The following is a 19856-nucleotide window of genomic DNA, read 5'->3' on the forward strand; positions in this document are numbered from 1 at the left end:
CCTTCTACATCGCATGCAAGCCCCTGCTTACATCTCTGCTTTTCTTTCCTCTTACTTCTCACATTCCCTGTGCTCCACTCCCCTTGTTTCCTTCTCCCACTCTTCTCTTGGTGTTTTCTTCCATGCCTCACTTTACACCTGGAACTCCCACTCCTGGTGCAAAAGGTGACCCCTCTTCATTCAAATCCCTTTCTAAAACAGATTTCTTGCGCTAGCCCCTATTGCTGCTAGTCCACCTAAGTGTTAGTCCCCAATCACTTCTGTTAATTGGAGTGACCCCAATAAACTTCCTCTGCTCAGCCAGGACAGCTTGTAACTAAGTGTTTCTCTCTCACTCTCCATGGGGCAGGACTGTCTTTTTCTAGGTCTTGCATAGCATCCAGCTCATGCAGAGCTTAACTAAATAATAGTAATAAGAATAGTAAATTATTATTGATCATTTCTCCCATTTTACTGCCCAATCTTTCTGGTGAATCCCATTGTCACTGCTTGATATGATGTGCTCAGAACATTCAAACTTTCATGTTTTGTTAGGAAGGGTCTTATTTTGAGAGGTGCTGAGCACCCTCAACTCCCATTGATCACAGGACAGAGCCCTTAAAACCTTGGGTAAACTAGGAGTCTTTTTTAAGCATACAGACTTAGGATGGAAGAATCCAATGCACCGCTACAGACTAGGGACCGAATGGCTAGGCAGCAGTTCTGCGGAAAAGGACCTAGGGGTGACAGTGGACGAGAAGCTGGATATGAGTCAACAGTGTGCCCTTGTTGCCAAGAAGGCCAATGGCATTTTGGGATGTATAAGTAGGGGCATAGCGAGCAGATCGAGGGATGTGATCGTTCCCCTCTATTCGACACTGGTGAGGCCTCATCTGGAGTACTGTGTCCAGTTTTGGGCCCCCCACTACAAGAAGGATGTGGATAAATTGGAGAGAGTCCAGCGAAGGGCAACAAAAATGATTAGGGGTCTAGAGCACATGACTTATGAAGAGAGGCTGAGGGAGCTGGGATTGTTTAGTCTGCAGAAGAGAAGAATGAGGGGGGATTTGATAGCTGCTTTCAACTACCTGAAAGGGGGTTCCAAAGAGGATGGCTCTAGACTGTTCTCAATGGTAGCAGAAGACAGAACGAGGAGTAATGGTCTCAAGTTGCAATGGGGGAGGTTTAGATTGGATATTAGGAAAAACTTTTTCACTAAGAGGGTGGTGAAACACTGGAATGCGTTACCTAGGGAGGTGGTAGAATCTCCTTCCTTAGAGGTTTTTAAGGTCAGGCTTGACAAAGCCCTGGCTGGGATGATTTAACTGGGAATTGGTCCTGCTTTGAGCAGGGGGTTGGACTAGATGACCTTCTGGGGTCCCTTCCAACCCTGATATTCTATGATTCTATGATTCTATGACTAACAGAAAAATATCTAATCAATTATAAGGCCAGAAACTAACATTATGATCATCTCGTCTGACCTTCTGCATAATACAGGACTCCTGACATTTTATTACTGTATTTAGTACTATTAGTTTCCTTTGGAGGAAGATTCTTGAAACTCTGTCCTGGAGCATAGCGTTTCATTCAAAAATATAACCCAATCCCCCTAAAGGATTGTAAACTTGTTTGCAGGGAGATTTATTTTCTACTTGGCACTCAATAACCATTTTAAAACATACCATTAGTCATCTTTATGTTTTGGCTGCACATTTAGTGTAGTTAGTCAAATATACCCAAAAGGCAGATTGTCTCAGCTGCAAGCCCACCTCCTTCCTCTGCCAATATTTGCATATTGTTTTCCCCATCAGACCATCTTGGTTTCTATTTTAAGGATATTTCAACACATTACTTGTGAAATCAATCAATAAAATCCTCTTTTCCTTTGAAACAGCACAGAGGGCAAAAACATATGTTAGCTCAGAGGTCTAGATGATAGGTTGGTAAGAGGGAGGCGAGGAGGTACCAAAGCATAGATAGACCAATGGTCTGTTCAATGTGGTGTCTTGGCTCAGCAGTAGCCTCTACATCAGAGGTAGGCAAACTATGGCCCACTGGCCACATCCGGCCCACGGGACCCTCCTGCCCAGCCCCTGAGCTCCTGGCCCTGGAGGTTAGCCCCCAGCCCCTCCCCTGCTCTTCCCCCTCCCCCGCAGCCTCAGCTCACTGCGCCGCCAGCGCAATGCTCTGGGCCGCAGGGCTGTGAGCTCCTGCCGGGCAGCGCAGCTGCAGAATCGCGGCCTGACTCGGTGCTCTGTGGCTGGCTCCAGCCGGGCGGCACGGCTGCCTGTCCTGGTGCTCTGGGCGGCACGGCTGTAGCGCCGCCAGCCACCAGTGCTCCAGGCAGTGCAGTAAGGGGGAAGGGAGCGGGGGGGTTGGCTGGAGGGCAGGGAAGTTTGGGGTGGTGGTCAGGGGGCGGGGGTGTAGATAGGGGTCGGGGCGGTCAGAGGGCAGGGAACAGGGGGTTTGAATGGGGGTAGGGGTCCCAGCAGGGCAGTCAGGAAGGAGGGGGGGGTTGGATGGGGCAGCAGGGGGCAGTCAGGGGCAGGGGTTCCAGGGGCAGACAGGGAGAAGGGATGGTTGGATGGGACAGGGGTCCGGGGGGAAGTCAGGAATGAGAGGAGGGTTTGGATGGTGCAGCGGGGGGCAGTCAGGGGTGGGGGTTCCGGGGGCAGTCAGGGAGCGGGAGGGTTGGATGGGGCAGGAGTCCCGGGGCGGGGGGGAGGCATCAGGGAGTGAGAAGCAGGGGGGTCGGACGGGGGCGGGGTCCGGGCCACACCTTGCTGTTTGGGGAGGCACAGCCTCCCCTAGCCGGCCCTCCATACAATTTCAGAAACCCGATGTGGCTCTCAGTCCAAAAAGTTTGCCTGCCCCTGCTCTACATTATGCTTCAGAGAAAGACAAAACCCCTCATAGCATCAGTAGTCAATAAGGAGGAGCCCCATGATAAATGCAGTCTTGTACATGACTCCATCTGGCCCAGAAACATTAGGATTTGTAGCCCTTGTAACTTAGTAGTCTAACTAACTGTGGGCGTTTTTCCTACTCATCTCTTTTGAGGATCTTACTAAATTATTTGCTTTGATCAAATCCTGTGACAATGAACACTGATTGCAGGTTGATTATAATGTTTCATAAGTAGTTTTTCCTTTTTTCTTCCTTGCATTTGTTTACATTTAAGTTTCTTAGCTGTCTCTTGTTCATGCAGGAAGGAATAAAGAGCCAGATTTTTAAAGGTATTTAGACACCTAAAGATGCTGGTAGAGCTTTTGAAAATCCCACTAGGTACCTATCTGCATCTTTAGGTGCCTAAATACCTTTAAAAATTGGGCCCAGGGTGAATATAAATAGACACTCACTTAGCCATTCATCCCCTTTCTAAACAAAGGGAGATATACTGCCTTGAAGAATGGTTGAACTTCCAGTGATAACAACAGTTCTGCTGATGGACCAAGGGCCAGATTTACTAAAGTATTTAGGTGCCCAAAGATGCAGATAGGCACTTTTCCCCAACCCTCCTAATTGCCAATGCAGGTTAGGCACCTAACTCCCATTGACTTTCACTGGGAATTAGGTGTCCAACCTGCACAGGCATTTTTTTGCCAGATAGGCACCTAGTGCAACTGCATCATTAGGATGGGATTCATTGCCTGTGTTTAGCAGTGATAATATGCAGCATCTTGCTGTTTCCCACATAGGTGCCATTGATCTGTGAACCTAAACCCATCAGCATTCATCAAATCATGGCTTACCAGAGAAATGGTTGTGTGAAGAACATGAGTGAGTCTCGTGGACCAGAAACAGTGAAAGCGTTTCAGCACCACATACCTATACAAGTGGAGCAAGAACTAAACCCAGCTGGGAACCACACAAAGAAATCCAACAGTAAAGACCACTGCACTATTGAAATCAATGAACTGGAAACAAATGTGTAATTGCTACGTTTGATGGTATCTGATACCCAGTGACCTGGTACCCAAATCACTACCTCACAGCTGGAGAGAGGACTCTGTCTTATATGGAAAAAAATGTGGAGTTATGGTCAGCATGCTTGTACCGGAGCTAGGAGATGAGCTGTGATCAGAAAAGATACAAGGGGCTTGAAAGAGATCAGGGGCTTCTTTAGGGGGATGATTTTAATACTGGGAAATTAACCAATGGACAACTTTGGTTCTTTCTGGGCAAACTGATTTGATTCCAGTATAGTATCTGACACTCCTTTTTTGCTTTGGCTTTTTTATTTAACCCCTTTTTAATTATTTCTGACAAAAGCCTTTTTTTTGCATCTCACTAATTACGAACATGGCATTTATGTAGATGTATTGCTGCCAGAAACTAATTCGCAAAACATACTGAAAGTGTGCTAATTTCATCTTCTCTTCTACTCCTTAAACAAAGAGTTTTCGTTTAGTTTTAGAATAGCACTAAGAAAATTGCACTGATCTCAAGAGGCAAATCTTTTGTAACTAATAATGCCACAAACTGAAAGCAGAGCAAAATATTTATCTGCAAGAAAACACATTCAAAAAGCTATTCTGTTATACACACTCCAAAGACAGGCATCAAACTGCAATATATTGTTCAAAGATGTCTAGATTCTTGCAAAGGACAGTTTGCCTTCTAAGTGCCAGATCCACACAGAAATTTGTAAAAATCTATCTCTGCACTAGAATCAGTACAATATACCTGCAATGGCAGAACCATGCAAGCCCTAACACATAAGCATTGGTGCTAAAGAGTGTTCACTGTTCTCTCCTTTTATTTAGAGATTGTTCCAGTGTATATGTATAAGCTCAGTGCTCAAAGCTCTTGACGAATACGCTTCATTCCAAGGGCAGAATAAACACAGACTGGAATCCAATGCAGATGAGTAATACTTGGGTTTTGTAGGGAGTTTGCTGTGGAAACTGGCTTTTTATTTTTCATTATACCATGGGTTGGACTATACTGAATGTTGTCTCTTTTTTCAGCCATCTACTGAATCTTCGGTTACAGTAAATTCTGCTGGGTGTGTTACCAATGTTTGCAATGAAGAACATTTTTAAATAAACCTGATGTTGTGAAAATAGGCTAATGTATTCTTACTACTCTGTTCAAAGCTGGGCTGGGGGGGACGGCATGATGTGCTCAGAACATTCAAACTTCCATGTTTTGTTAGGTAGATCTTGGGGGGAAAGGATTTGTGTAAGGATACAGAACCAGGTAGGTACAAAAATCACAAACTATTTCCTGCCAAATACCTGTGTATTTTGTTATTGTTATGCTTGCCACATCAGTTCCTGAAAATCCTTAGCTGGTGCTATAAAATATTGCTGAATGTTAAGGTGTCTTCTATGGGAAAATTTCTGAAATGAATTTAAACAGTCTATTCAGAGAGGGCAATTTATTCAGCACTTGCCAAAAGCAGGGGCTTGCACAATGGGCAGGGGGAAGCAAGGGCATGCCCCTCCCCCACAATAATCGGCAGGGGCACAGAACTCCATTTCACAAATAATTAAAGAGTAGTTTCAAATATGCAAAGCAAACAATTCCTGAACAAGCCCTAGAATAGAACTGATTCATCCAAACTTATCAGAAAATACCTATGCATAATGAATACATTTGCAGAAATCAGGATCAGATGAGGAACAGTTCACTAAACCAAAAATGACGCTAAATTATAACCACCGTCAGGTCTGATTCTCCACTGCCTTACTCCTTGTGTAGTCATTTATATCTGTGCAAGTGACTGTAAAATCCTTTCATTCTGAACTGGTAGCTTTTTACACCTACTTTGTGCAGGTGTAAATGACTGCCAAAGGGGCAGGGCAGACCCAATGTTTTTAATGAATAGTTCAGTCATATGGTACCTACTTCTTAGACAGGTCTGCCCACACACCTTGATTCCAAGGTGCCATGGACTGCCAGCTAAAAAGTACCATCAGGGTGCCAGCCAGCAAAGCCATATGCTACTTTTTGGCCTTGTCTACACAGTACATTAGTGCACAAGACAAGCTGGCATGCACTAGAATTTATATTGCAGCTCGTGAGTACTAATTGGCCCATGTGGATGCTGTTGTTTCAAACTTCAAATTAAGTGCACGAGGGAATGTTTAGTGCACACCAGCAGGGTCCATGCAGGCTGGTTAGTGCATGATATGCTGATGCACAGTAGACTTTATACCCAGCTAGTGTCCACTGACACACCATATAGACAAGTCCTTAGTCAAATGGTAAGATCTATGAAGGACTGCAAACCTGCACTGCCTGCCCTGAGCCTTCTTTCCTAATCTATCTTCTAGGTATATATAGGACACCATGCATCATAATATCTAGGTGTAGTTTCTTACCCTATGATGTCAGGATGGCTCTTGGACTATACACATAGTATATCACTCCACACCACTATATGGCTCCCATCATTAAGGCAGCTAGGTGTCTGATGCAAGTTTCCAAAAAAGATGTCCTAATTAGGATCCTACAGTTGTGAACTCAGCTCCCCACATTTAAAAATATTGTTTTAAACCCTCCTTTGTTCAAATTACCAACACAAAAGTCGAAACAAGACTCAAGACTGGATGTCCTCTTGGTGGTCATAGTGCTTCGAAAGGTAGGTATCAATATCAGACACACGCAATATCAAACTCTGTGCAGGAGATCCATCTATTTGCTTCCTGGAACAGTCGCAGCAAATGTTAAGATCTTAACCTGAATGCCTCCATGAGTTTAGAGGTATGGCAGCTCATAAAAGTGTAGTGAGGCCTCAAGAGACCCAAATCAATCCTAGCATTAGAAAATGGTATAATTTCCACAAAATACACCTCTCAGAAGGAAAAGCTTTCTCACTCAGAGGAAGAAGCCAGTGGTCCTGAGTGAGTCTTGCTTATCTAATGAATATCTTTAATCCTACATAATGGTTTACCTTCTCTCACCATCTTTTGGTGGTGGGTCATGGGGAAGTCTTAGATATGAAATTGCAAAATGGAAACATTTTTATAGGGTCTCTGGACAGGAAGGAAATGGACTTTAAAATGAATGCTCTGCTAGTTGTATTGGGCACCTATACCCCATTGATAAATAGCTTAGACTTTGCTTTGAGAATATTAAATGTTTAGCTCACATTGTGTCAATGGTGCCATTAAAAACCTCAGCCATCACTGCAGTGCATGCCTTCTGTATGCCAGTGTGCTGTGACTACTGCCTATTACACTGATCATAACTCACTGTTACCTTGTCAGTTTGTTGTATTCACTCGCAGTCTCTAATTTTATACTTTGATTGTATGTAAGTTCTTTGGGACCCGGATTATCTTTTCTTTATGTTTGTCCAGTGCATCACTCAAATGGGACTCTGATTGGGACCTCTAGAAATATGTCTGCACTATATACTAAACCCAGATCTGCATGACCCAGGCCTGCAGACTCATTCTTTCCAAGCTCACGCTTGAGCGTCCATACTGCATTGCTATGCAAGCCTCATAGCTGTGCTGACACCTCCACACTGCATTACGCAGACACAAGTTAGACACTGTGGCTTCTGGGGGCATCTCCCAGGGTTCTTAGTGCCCATGCTAGCTGTGGCTGCAATCGGGCTTGATTCATGGTGTACTGTGGGAGAACTTGTCTGGCCAGCCCATGGCACAGACTGGAAATGCTGTTAGCCCATCGGCACATCCAGCTTAGCTACTTCCCAGCAACCGGAACTAGCAACATGGATCCAGTGCCAGCGGAAGAATGTCTCCTGCTTCTGCTTTCACTCCTATTTCAGGAATCAGGAAGTGAACCTGTGAGATGCTGGTGGACTTTTTGGCAGCATCAAAGGCCCCTCTTGGAGGAGGGTACAGACATGGCATCTGCAAACCAGCTGATGCTGCTCATACCTGTTGCCACAGCTGCAGATTCCCCATGTAGAGAGAGAGAGAGATTAACTGGAGGAAATAACATAGGAAATTACATCAATTAAGAATGTGTAGTTATATTCCTGGAATTTATTATCAGGGACACTTTGGCCCAGGTCTTCAGCTTTATGTTGGCTTATCTGCATCACTCCTGTGGCACAAAGCAGCCTTAAAGGCAGCTTAGACATCCCTTCAAGGAATCCCCCAGTATTGAGGGGGATTGCCAGAACTGCCATAGTGGCTCCCTAGCCTGGGTACAGAAGGCATGGCTGGGGGGAAAGGTGCCTGGCCAGGGCATATCGGTATCCCACTCATCCCTGGCAATTAAAGCAGCCCTTGGGGGTTACCAGCAGCTAGCATAGCAAAGAGAAGCCCTGAGACTGCTCTAATCTACCCGGGGGAGTATGCCAGTGCAGAATAGCCCCAGAATTTGGGAGTTGCAAAGGTGACAAACTCAGTCACCTATGCCCAGCACAATTAAAGTGATTTGTAACCCAACACCAGCCAAAGCTGATCACTTGCAGCTACACAGCTCCTGTCTGCTAGATACCTATGCAGAGTAGGTGTGTTCATGTAAATAGTTTGCTTTTGTAGTCTCTCCCTCCCCAGTTAGCTGTCAGGGGAGAGTACATTCAGACCCTGCTTACAGGGACATTACATCTTTAGCAATTTTTCCCAGAGAAGGGTATTTTAATAAGATGGAAAAAGCAAGAGAAGCAGAATTAAAAATGTTTTATGTTAACTGATATCTCACATTGCATCTACCACAACCACTGTAAGGGCTAGAAGAAAAAGCAAAAACAAACAGAAAAAAATACCAACGTTGAAATGTTTCATTATGATTTCACTGGTTCTAGTGGTTTTATTGGTTTTTACTACTAGGCTATTAAAAACATGTGGTAATTACACAGAGCCAAATCAAACTAGACATTTTGCGCCCTAATCTGCCAATATTCTGTTCCATTTAAATATGTTGAGTGTTTTTAATCTTTGGTGGCTTTATTTCTTGAAAACATAGTTAAACTGAAAATTAGGCAAATCTCTGAATTTTGAGTGTATCAATAATTTACTCAGCAGGAATACATTGTTTTAAAATGGACCCTGCCCCCCCCCCCTCAGGTTTTTATACAGGAATGACTATATCTACGTCAAATTATTCGTTACATGTAGATGATATATAAACTGAACGAAGCACACAAATGCATATTAGTGGAGAAAGGCCCTATGTACAAAGCTGACAGCCAAATGCTAACTGTCCCAAAACCTGGGGCAGGGGATTGGATCCAGAATTGCGGCTGGGCACAGCTCAAGTTGTCCTTATTTACACATTAGAAGATTCAGAAAGAGAATACTCAGGGTACATTTTCACTCAGGTGATCAGTACACGAGAGTAGGTGCAAACAGTCCAGGTGCAAATTGCCACATTGCAAAGCCAAACCAGAGTCACTGGGTACTCACCTGCGTGTGTTGCTAGCTGTGGGCCTATCCCATTGTGCTGCAGTAAACTGACCTGCTCTATGATTCTTTTTAAGAGAACTGTGGGAGAACTTGTTTGTCCTTCTTGGTACACAGCAGGAATTGTGGGAAGGCATTGGAGGACTATCAGCACTCAAGTGATTTAGCATATAATGCAAAGTAGGTGGGCTAACAGCTTCAGTGAAAGCTTCAAATGACTTTTAGCCCACAAACCCAGATGAGCTTTCTAGCCCAGGTTGAAAGTACCACTGAACTCAGTGAGAGGGTTTTGCATGTGGATAGGAGTGGGATTAGGGACCACACCCAGGTAAAAGCCTGAGTTAATTCTACAGTGAAGACCTACCCACAAATTTTTTTCTAAGGTTGCCAGCTTGTCAATATAACATGCTACCACACCCAGGGTGACTCAAGCACGAGACATACTAATTCCTTCATCTGTGGCTGAGAGACTATTGCAAATTTAGTCTCATTTACCAATCCAAAACAACATCCTTGACATTGCCATAATCTCACACTACAAATAGGTTTTGGTATTTCCATGGGAAAAACCCCATCCATTGTATAAAACAATTTGAGAACCTTAGCATATGTTTTAAAAGCATTTAGAATGTGGACATTTTAGACACAGCATTTGGTGTTGGTCTGTTTAATGTTCTTGGATTTGCAATTGAAGATTTTTCAGTGGAAACACTTTGTATGACTGATTGATTGTACGATACATTCAATATCCACGCCCTCCATATATAACTCCAGCTGGCTGACTTCATAAATGCATGACGATGAATCAGAGTAGCAATATAACACCAATATTTTCCTTAATAAAAATGCAGAATGCAAGGCTTCTTTAGGGAATTCACTCACTGTTGCTTACACTAGTAATTACTTTGTTACATTGCAATGGCCTCCATAAAATTCTCTCCATTCCGGAGAGAAACCACTTGAATAAAGCAGCCTGCGTTTCATGAAGTCTTGAACTCAAGTTCTCTAAACTCATTTGAGTGTACTAGAACTTATAAAGCAGTTATTCCCAGACCAAAACAAAAACAAAAAACCAGCCTGCTAACACAGAGTCCCCAGGTGAGCACAGCTGCAAGCAGAATGGAGTTGGGAGTTGCATTCCTCAGGCCTGCACTCTCAACTCTGCCATGGACCAGGTCAGGGGGCATGCAGTGGAGAACTGCAGGACTCTCAGGTGCATAGCTCCCTACCATACATCTGCTGCTACAGGTGCAGTGGGGTTGAGAGCCAAGTTCCTCCCAAACTTTCAGCTTCCAACTGTCACCTCTGTCTTCACGCAAGCACCCTATGGACCATAGAAAGTGCAGCTGATAGCATGACAAACACAGTTCCCAGTCCAGCTGTGTCCGCAGGGAGCTGTATTACTAATGCAGCAACCCCAGCTCCTGTGGCAGTTCAGGGAACAAGCCTCCTCTCTCCTGCCTGCAAGGGGGCAGGGAGATGGGACTTGCCCTAAACACACCTCAGGAGCTGGCGTGACAGCCCAGCTCCTCAGTTGTCTGGGGGTGCTACAGGGTTCTCCTGGTGGCCCCAAACCACTTCCCCCTGAACCCTCCTAATGGGGGTCTGGGGGAAAGAGTCTCCAGGCTCTCCCAGCTGCTGTTCTTCCTCAGGAAAGGAGGGCTTACAGTTCCTTCCCCCAGCACTGCTGCCTGATTGCAGGGGGGCGGGAGATAACTTCACTCTCCCTCCCTTCCCCCAGCTATGTCCCTGCAGGGCCAGGAGGAAGGGCTCCCACAGAAATGATCCCCACCTATTCATTTAAGGGCTTGTCATGGAACTCCCTTATGAAAAGGAAGGTTCTTTTAACAAGCCCCATGATGGGTAAGGGATAGAACTGGTCAAAATCTTTCCACCCAGACTTTTTGATGTTCTTTTTTCCTCCCCATAGAAAACTGGATTTTCAATTAAACTAAAATTTTCACCAAAGAAGCGTCTGCTTTCTTTGGAAAAATGATTTTTTTTTTTTTTTTTACCAAAGGGGAATATCCAAACCCCAAAATATTTCAATTCTGACATAGCACCACGGTGCCTCCTGGGCATTGGAATTCAGCTGCCTCATCCTACCAATTCTCTGTGGGGCCAGGCTCCCCAGGTGGACTTTCTCTCTAATGACGCACCAACCTCCCTGCACCAAGAGGTGACCTCCAGTGGGCGTTAGAGGCACCTATGACCCACAGGAGTGGATGCAGTAGCTGTGTTTGTGCCTGCGCTTCACTAGCTGCCTCAGCAGCATCCCCCCACCACCATGCTTGGGGACGGGGAGAAGGGCAGCTGGAGCAGTTTATGGCAGAGAAGGAGCCCGGCTGCAGCTCTCATACTCCACCAACACATCCCCTTAACCAGCTCTGAACCTCCCTCGCCCCCCACAGCCCAGCTGCTCTTCCCCAGGCTCCTGGGCATTCCCCACAGCACTCACCGTGTGCAGTTTTCAGACAGGGCAGTGGCTGTTCTCCCTTCCTCTCCCATCAGCTTCTGCGGCTGCCTGACTGGGCTTTTCTCTTCAGCAGGCCTCTGCCCCCTCTTCCAAGGGAGATCTTCAGGGTGCCCCCTCAATCCATGAGGAGGCCCCATCTTCTGGACAGGGCTGTTTTGCCCCAGGCTGTTTTGCCTTTCAGAGCCTGGGCCCCACACTTCAGACTGTGCCCGTTGGGGTGGGCCTGGAGAAGCCACATCCCCCAGTGTGAATGGGGTTGTTAGTCAGAGCCCTGTCTCACAGGGACGCTGCACCTCTGGGCGGGGGGCGGGGTAAATCTTATATGGCAGGACCCTTCCTCACAGGGTCTCCCTGCCTGTAGGGGGGAGGCAGGCCTGGGCCTTGACATGAGGCTGCTCCGTCTCTGCAGACTCCTCCCTATAGACTGGGGGAAGGTGAGGGGCACATCCACTCCCAGAAGCAGCTTATGGTAGGGATGGGAGGGTGGAATCACCACTGTCCCTCCCCACTTCAGGCCCTGAAGTCTCCAAGGGTGAGTTATGGGGTCCAGCAGGAGGAGGGGGAACAGCAGTGGAGAGCGGTGGTGGGGTTTGAACCCGGGTGTGGGGGATGAGCTGTAGTGGTGTCAGTGCATTGGGAGATGGGTGTAAGAGCAATGGGGGGGAGTGAGTGGGGGGCAGCACACTATGGGTTAAAGAGAGTGAGGGGACTGGCAGGAAGAGGGTGTGGGGTGCAGAGTGGGAGGGGAAGTTGGGAGGTGGATCTGAGACAGGAATGGGAGCACGTGGAGAGAAGGAGCTGAGTTGGGAGGGGTTGCATTGATGTGGGTGATGATGGAGCTGTGGCAGGAGTGGGGAAGTGAGGAGGCAAAGCTGAAATGGGAGAGTGGTCGGATTTAAGGGGGGCTGAACTGAATCGGGAGTGGGTGGGGGGATGGACAGTGTCAGATCTTAGGTAAGAGGGGTAGGAGGGCAGATTGGTTGGCAATAAGGGGGTGTGTAATGGCAGCAATTGCAGGAAGAACAGAGCTGCGATCTGGACGGGGGGTGCAAGGGACTTGGAGATCTGGACAGTACTGATGATTGCTAGGAAGAGGAAGGTCCTGTGGTTTGTAGATTGTAAATTCTTAAGAGCAGGGACTGCTGACTAGTCTAGATCCACAAAGGGATTTAGATGCCTAACTGCCACTTTAGGCACCTAAATCCAAAATCCCCACTCAGTTGCCACCAAACCCTTTGGGCACCTAAATTCCCTAGGCACCTACGTTTCTGTCAGTAAAGTCCCCAGGGCACCTAAATTTCTGCTAGCAGGCATGTGCAAAGTCACCTCAGTTCTGACACCTGATGTTTAGCTTATGCAAGCCCCAGCTAGATCTTCAAACTAGCTGATTCCCTGCCTATCTCACCTCCAGGTACATATCTGGTAGGGCCTCACTCAATGTCTCCTGTTGAAACTGTTCCACTTTGTATAAAATACTTAAATATTCATTAGGCCAGTGAAGAAGAGCATGAGAAGGACTCTACAGCACAGGGGTTAAGAGCCCATGTGGGATGTTAGACTCAAATTCAAGTCCCTACTCCAATGAATAAGTATTTTATATAAAGCTTTCTCAGGAGAGACAGAGACCCACCCCAATCACGCAGATGCTAGGCACTTACCTGGAAGAGAGAGAACTGGGTTCAAGTTGTTACTCTGCATCAGAGTGGGTCTCCCACATCCTGACTGCTGTGACTACTGGGTATAAGGCTCTTCCTTATTTGTTTGAAATGACTGACTTGACTTAGGTACCTAACAACAAGAGAGGTTGGCTAGCAGTGGATCCCAAGAAGAGGACGGTGCCTCCCATTAGGCACCTAACTCCTTTTGTTGGGCAGGTTTTAGGCCCCACCCCGCTCCTCAGCATTTCCCATTGCCTAGTTTAGGCACTGCAAAGCCTAAGGCCCCTTTGTGGATCTAGCCCTATGAATCTGTAGAGTGGGTAGCACAATGGGGACCCAACTGCAATTGTGGCCTGTAGGCACTTCTGTAATATAAATAATAGACTAGACAAAAATTCTAGAAAATATAGCGTAGGGATGAATCCTGCCCTAACTGGATTAGGACTGGCTAGCCCAAGAGGACATTTCCCTCTCTACCTAATATATGTGAGATGTTGTCTTTGGCCCATACCCTGATGGCAGGAATGAGTCTGTTCTCCAGTCATTAATGAGAAGTTGTTAGACACTTGGCAGAGCAGTATATGGAAGTTTTTCTGCGAGAATGGGGCTCTGCATCCTATAAGGGAAGAGGAACATACACACACTCACTTGTTTGTTTTAAATCTCACTAAAATAAACCACTAACCTTGTTCCTCTTCAATAGTTGCAGCTTCGGAAGAACCAGAATCCCTCAGAAGGTTTCAGTTTGAAGGAAAGTGATAAAGATTGAGTCTTGCTGGTGAGGACTTACCAATGGGATAATTAGGTAGGTCACGTTTTTTTGGGTTAACATCCATGACAATGTTCTTCTAAATCCACAAAAAGGTAACGACAGTGCAAGCTTCCCTCACTCTGAATTGGAGGGCTAACTCCAGTTGTCTGAGGGTTAGTTTCAATGCCCATTCAACCCTTTGCCTTACAGGTACTTACACTGGCTTGGTGCCACTGTAAGAACTTCAATAGGTAGTTAAGAGATCCTTCATAGGACCGACTGCAACATAGCACTGGACCAAAGTCAACTAACTCATTTCACCTAAGCTAAAGCAGGCTCAGATGTTAACTTTCACTCGCTACTCTCATAGCATGAACCACGGAGCAGAAAGGGGATTAGTAATAGGATAGAAAACCTAACACAAACTAAGTCATTTCCAATATTACAGTCCCAGCAACTACAAGGATCTCATTCCATAACTGTATTGAAATAGACAATTGTGTCTAGGGAGGTTTCAAAACCAGTCAAGGTTAATACAGTGTTCTAAAATACAAGGATCATTTTAGGGAGGGATTTTAAAAAGCACCTAACTTCCTTAAGCACGTCAGAAAAATCTCAACTTAAACAATATATTTCTCCTAACACCGCTTTACTTTTTAAAAGATCTTGGTTTAATAGCCTGTAGCACTTGATTTTTTGGGTATTTGTATAGTACCTCTTTAAAAAGTTTACTATAACAGTTGGTGTGCTGGTGGTATTGCAAACCATTACACATCTATAATACCACGGAACTGACTGGTGTGTGCATGGCCTTATGCTGTACAATTTTATTTGCATCTTCTCTATATGAACCAGATCCCGTCAAAAATATTTGCACCGTTGCTGCAGTGAAGAATTTTGTCCAAGCTCAGAAAAATCTTATTTTTCTTTTTTTCAGACTTGTGCACTGTCTCCTTAGTATGGAAAATGGGTTTTAAGAAAAAAATTAAATTGAGGCCTTCATTTGTATACACCCTCATACAGGCCATGCAAACATATTGTGTGTTGAAATGCAGGCTCAGTAAAATGCTGCTAGGACAGATATTCCAGATCTGAGCATTTCACTACCAACAACATGCATATCAACTTCAGTTCTTTCTTCTCAAAGTCTGAGCAACAGGAGCAACGGGAGAAGACAAAGTCATACCCTGTGGTGGTTATGTTGGTCTCTAGATTATATTTCTTTTCTTGGAGCAGTATTATAAGTTAAGCAGCTGATTTCTAACCTGTCCTCATTTTTGTCACAGGGGATAAAAACAGAAGCCCTGATCTTTGGGTCCCTTGATCCTCAGTGCTTCAGGGGCTGGTTAAGACCCTGGGACAAATCCTCCAGAGGTCTTTGCAGCTGGGGCTCTCCATGATGCAGAAGCACTCCAACCATACCCCCTGCCCCAGCCACATCCTGCCAACAGCCAAATATGCTGGCTCTACATCAACCAGGGAATCCCCAGCTGGCTGGTAATGCTGGCTTTCTAGCCCTTCTGAGCTGGCAGGGTAGAGCACACTTAGCTGGAATAGAGCCAGGGATCTGGACAAGGGGTCCTGATTCTCTACAAAGGAGGAAGGAGTGGAGACATTTAGATCTGTGCAAACTGAGTTGCAAACCCCACTATTTTGGTTTGATAGAATTTTGTGTCTATTTTGCACAAGCAGAAATGATATAAGAAGCTGTGCAATGAGGAATCAGACCTATAGTTCTTTTTTGAGCAGCAAAGTAGGTTAGCTTGTGATGGACAAAATGCATTTTTTGTGTCATATTTTTATTGAGGAGACAGTGGCTTCTTTAAGCCTAAGGCCAGATTCTGGTCTCAGTTATGCTGGTATAAAGCCAGAGCAGTTTTCTTTATTTCAGTCAAGTTATTCCAGATTTACACTGGTGTAAAAGAAAGCAGACTCTGGCCCTCAGACTGAAGCTAGGCCTTCCTTAGCAAACGCTGATACTTGCCCTAGGGGGCCCAAACCTGGGAAGTGTTGAATACTCTCAATTCTTATTAATTTCAGAGGCAGATGAGGGCACTCAGCTGCTTCCCAGGAGCACTCAAATGAAATGGAAAGTTTAATGGGAATCAAAAGGTGCTCAACAACTCCCTGGAAAAAAAATCAGGTGACTGATTGATTGTGGTGGGGGGAATAAGTTGTTAGATGGACCCCACCTTTACCACCACTGCATTCCAATAGTAATAGGTAAAGAGAAACCTTCAGCTGTTTGAAGATTCTGAAGATTCACTCATACATAAGGTAACTTAAATATTGGCCAGGGCTGCAAAGAGAGGGGTTGCAGGTTTGAGACAACTTTGTAAAATATATTCAACATTTTAAACTATGCTTTCTCTTATTACTCTGCTTACATCTTCAGAGGGTGCTGTCTACGGTCTCATGGCAACTCTGATATCTGTATGTTACCTCAGAAATACACTCAATAGTTTGGGGGTGCTGTAAATTGATCTGTTTTGTGGGGTGATAGTTATTCTGAGTGATCCATATACAGCTCTATGTGGAAATCTAGTCCAGAAATCAGTTGGCAGTTGATTTTTTGCCTCAAACACATAATTAAAGCTCACGTTTGTATTTCTTGTTCACATTTAATGTTGGATTTCTGTTTTTTCTTTGTTCTGGAAGTAATTTTTGCTTTTTTTTTTTTCTTCTGTGACTTGTGGCCATGTTAAATTTTCCCCACATGAGAACTGGCAAGGCCTTGGAATAACTCATGTGCTGGAGAAATCAAAAGGGAGAATGTATAACTAGACCTTCTCCAGTAGGGAAAACAGCTGGTGTAGAAACAAGCCAATGCAACACCTGCAAATAAATCTTAGGAGCACATTATGCAAAACAACATGTGCTCAAACAGAAACCCTCACTGAATCTACAACTTCCTTGCACTGATTAGATTGCTCAGATGAAGGACATTACAAACAGATTAGAACCTCACAGCCCTTATGCTTTGATTCTTATTTTTTCATGTCTGTTCCATGATTTCAGTAGGAACTGAGGGCACTGAAGATCTTACAGGAGGTCCTGCAAGGGTTGGGTCCCCAATCTGGCACTGTGATGAGAAACCCCTCCCCTAACTGTCCTTAATGACATCTTAGGGTCTGCTTATGAGAGGTTCTGAGTACCCACGACTCTCACTGGCTTTGGTGGTCACAGGATCAGGCTCTTAAGTATGTATGCTATACAGTGTGCATCTAGTTGAGAATGTGTGCTGCTGTCCAGCTCCTAAATATTATTTGGTCCATTCACCTGGCCACTATTCTGGGATATTTGTACAAATGCCTCATGGACAAAAAGCAGCGGGACAGAAACTTTGACAAGGACTATAATGTAGAAATGCATTTCTTTTTTTATATATGTACAATAGTTGTTGCTTTGTTTTAAAAACCTTTCTAGCACTGGTGTACACGGCAGGCTTTGATAGTAGGGATAAGTTACTATGGGATCCAGCCTTAATTTGCTTTTCTCATCCAAATATACATATTGTATTAACAGAGGAATGGATTAATCCAGTCTGGTTGTTCTTATTGCTGTTTGGTGATAAAGATGCCTCATATACTGCTCCACAGATGAAGCTACTGTAAATACCCATCCCTCTTGATCAACTATCCACCTGTTCGGGGTGAGAGAAAAGAGACAAAACGTATATATGGTTCACTTAAAATGGAGTGACAAAAACAGCATCTGAAGGCATGTGTTCAAAACAGTCCCATATTGTTATTATAGATGGAAATGGTAGGGGAAGAGAAATAGAAGAAACAAAAGCCAGCTTTTGTGAGTTCCAGAGCAATTCCTTATGATCCAGAGTCTTGTATAAGATGAACTGGAAGCTTCGGGATGGCATTCAGGGTCTCTCCCTGATTAAAACACTGTAACAGGCTGTCTTCATCAAGCCTGGCCCAGTGCCACAAATAGTCTGGGTGTAATTCACCGCACGTTTCGCTAAGTGCTCTCAGTATATCTATATATAGATACAGGAATATAGGTCATTTTCCATACGTTTTCCTGCAATACATAATATAAGGAAGGCAAAAATCAGAGTTACATAACTTTGGAGCTTGTGATTCAAAACGCAGTAAGCTTAATGCATGCTGACAGAAGTCAGATGTGTCCTGGCCCAAAGCAGAGATGTACTTATTAGAAGGTTAAATGTACCCTGAGTTATTAAATGTAAACTATTTTCCTAGAAGGTTAGTTTGACCACTAGTTCTCTTGTACTTTTACGGATAGCACAGGCATGGGTCTAATATTTGACTTTCCCAGTAGCTCCTGCTCTGGTCCAATGCTGATGTCTCAAGTAGACAATCCCCAGTACTGAACTGTTCCATACTCTAAGATGACAACATTTACTAGGACGGAGTCCACATTTGTTTTCATATCTAACCAAATCCAAATTTGAGCTTGGATCTCCAGTGGCAAAAAGCTAGTATGTACCTTGTCTCCTGCCACCTTCCCACCTATAAAAGTCGCTTTTTAAGAATAGAGCACTGCACAGCAAACAATAATAAAAACATAAGAATGGCCATACTGGGTCAGACCAATGCTCCATCTAGCCCAGTATCCCATCTTCTGACAGGGTCCGGTGCCAGATGCTTCAGAGGCAATGAACAGAACAGGGCAATTATCAAGTGATCCATCACCTGTCGTCCAGTCCCAGCTTCTGGCAGTCAGAGGTTTAGAGAGAACTAGAACTTGAGGATGCATCCCTGACCATCGTGGCTAATAGCTATTAAGGGATCTGTCCTACATGAACTTATCTAATTCTTTTTTGAACCTCATTATACTTTTAAATAATCAGTGGTCTCCAAACACTGCTGTTCTTCCACCTTATCATGTACAATAGAAGAGAGAAAAAAGTTCAAATAGAGGGATTAATTGGCTAATCAGATTGGTAATGAGATACAGAGCTCTCCATCTCTAGGTCACCAGCTCAAAATCAGCCCAGGTTGTTAGTGACCTGGACTTGTCATGATCTGGAGGCTCTTCACTGAACCTATGTGAAATGAGTAGTAATGGTTTCAGTACAACCCACAATGGACAGCACTAACTATACAAATACCACCCCCGCTACAACTGGGACTCTTGTTTCAGCCTTGGAAGGGGTGGTGAATATGTAATAGTGACCCTATGGATGGGTCATTATCTGGATCTAAAAGCATGAGCCTCGAGCTACAGGATTATTAGCTCACAGGCATTAGCAGACAGAAGCCTCTAAATGCAGTCCAGCTATTTGAGTGGATCAAAGAGCCACACTGGTATCAATGTGGGTTGCAAGTGGGCATGGAGACTTTGTCATCCCAAGAGGCCATCCCACCAGGCCATAGCTGAGACACATCATGGGGGCAAATTGGAAAGTGCGGCTGCTTCCAGTGCTGTACCTGCTGCGGGGATAATCAGAGGCTGCTAGGGTCTGTCCAGTATTTTTGATAAACACCAGATTCACAATGATTTTTTAAGAGAAATTTTCCAACCAGCTTTGACTGTGCCATCTCTGTCCCTTTATATTTTCAGGTGGGTCTTTGAGTCCAATACTCCAACTCTTACCCAGGATGAGTAATTCCATTTACTTCAATTGCACTACTCTTGTGAATTAAGGTTACTTATGTAAAGGTTTCAGGATTGGACCCT

The 19856-nt window shown here is 44.8% G+C and overlaps 2 protein-coding genes across 3 annotated transcripts in view; one reads left to right on the plus strand and one right to left on the minus strand.

Moving 5' to 3' along the window:
- The window catches only part of SLC1A7 (solute carrier family 1 member 7), a 93270-nt gene extending 88361 nt beyond the window's left edge, over window positions 1–4909 (plus strand). Inside the window, exon 11 of the mRNA XM_074961716.1 lies at window positions 3681–4909. Coding sequence (XP_074817817.1) covers window positions 3681–3917 — 237 coding nt within the window. The 3' untranslated portion in view covers window positions 3918–4909. The remainder of the gene's footprint in view (window positions 1–3680) is intronic.
- A 12358-nt stretch (window positions 4910–17267) lies between these two features.
- The window catches only part of PODN (podocan), a 41474-nt gene continuing 38885 nt past the window's right edge, over window positions 17268–19856 (minus strand). For both annotated transcript variants that reach the window (XM_074962310.1, XM_074962309.1), the window contains exon 11: window positions 17268–18233. The gene's annotated coding sequence lies outside the window, so the exon portion shown is untranslated. The remainder of the gene's footprint in view (window positions 18234–19856) is intronic.

The sequence above is a fragment of the Natator depressus genome, chromosome 8 (assembly GCF_965152275.1).
Source record: "Natator depressus isolate rNatDep1 chromosome 8, rNatDep2.hap1, whole genome shotgun sequence".
In the NCBI taxonomy this organism is placed as follows: domain Eukaryota; kingdom Metazoa; phylum Chordata; order Testudines; family Cheloniidae; genus Natator; species Natator depressus.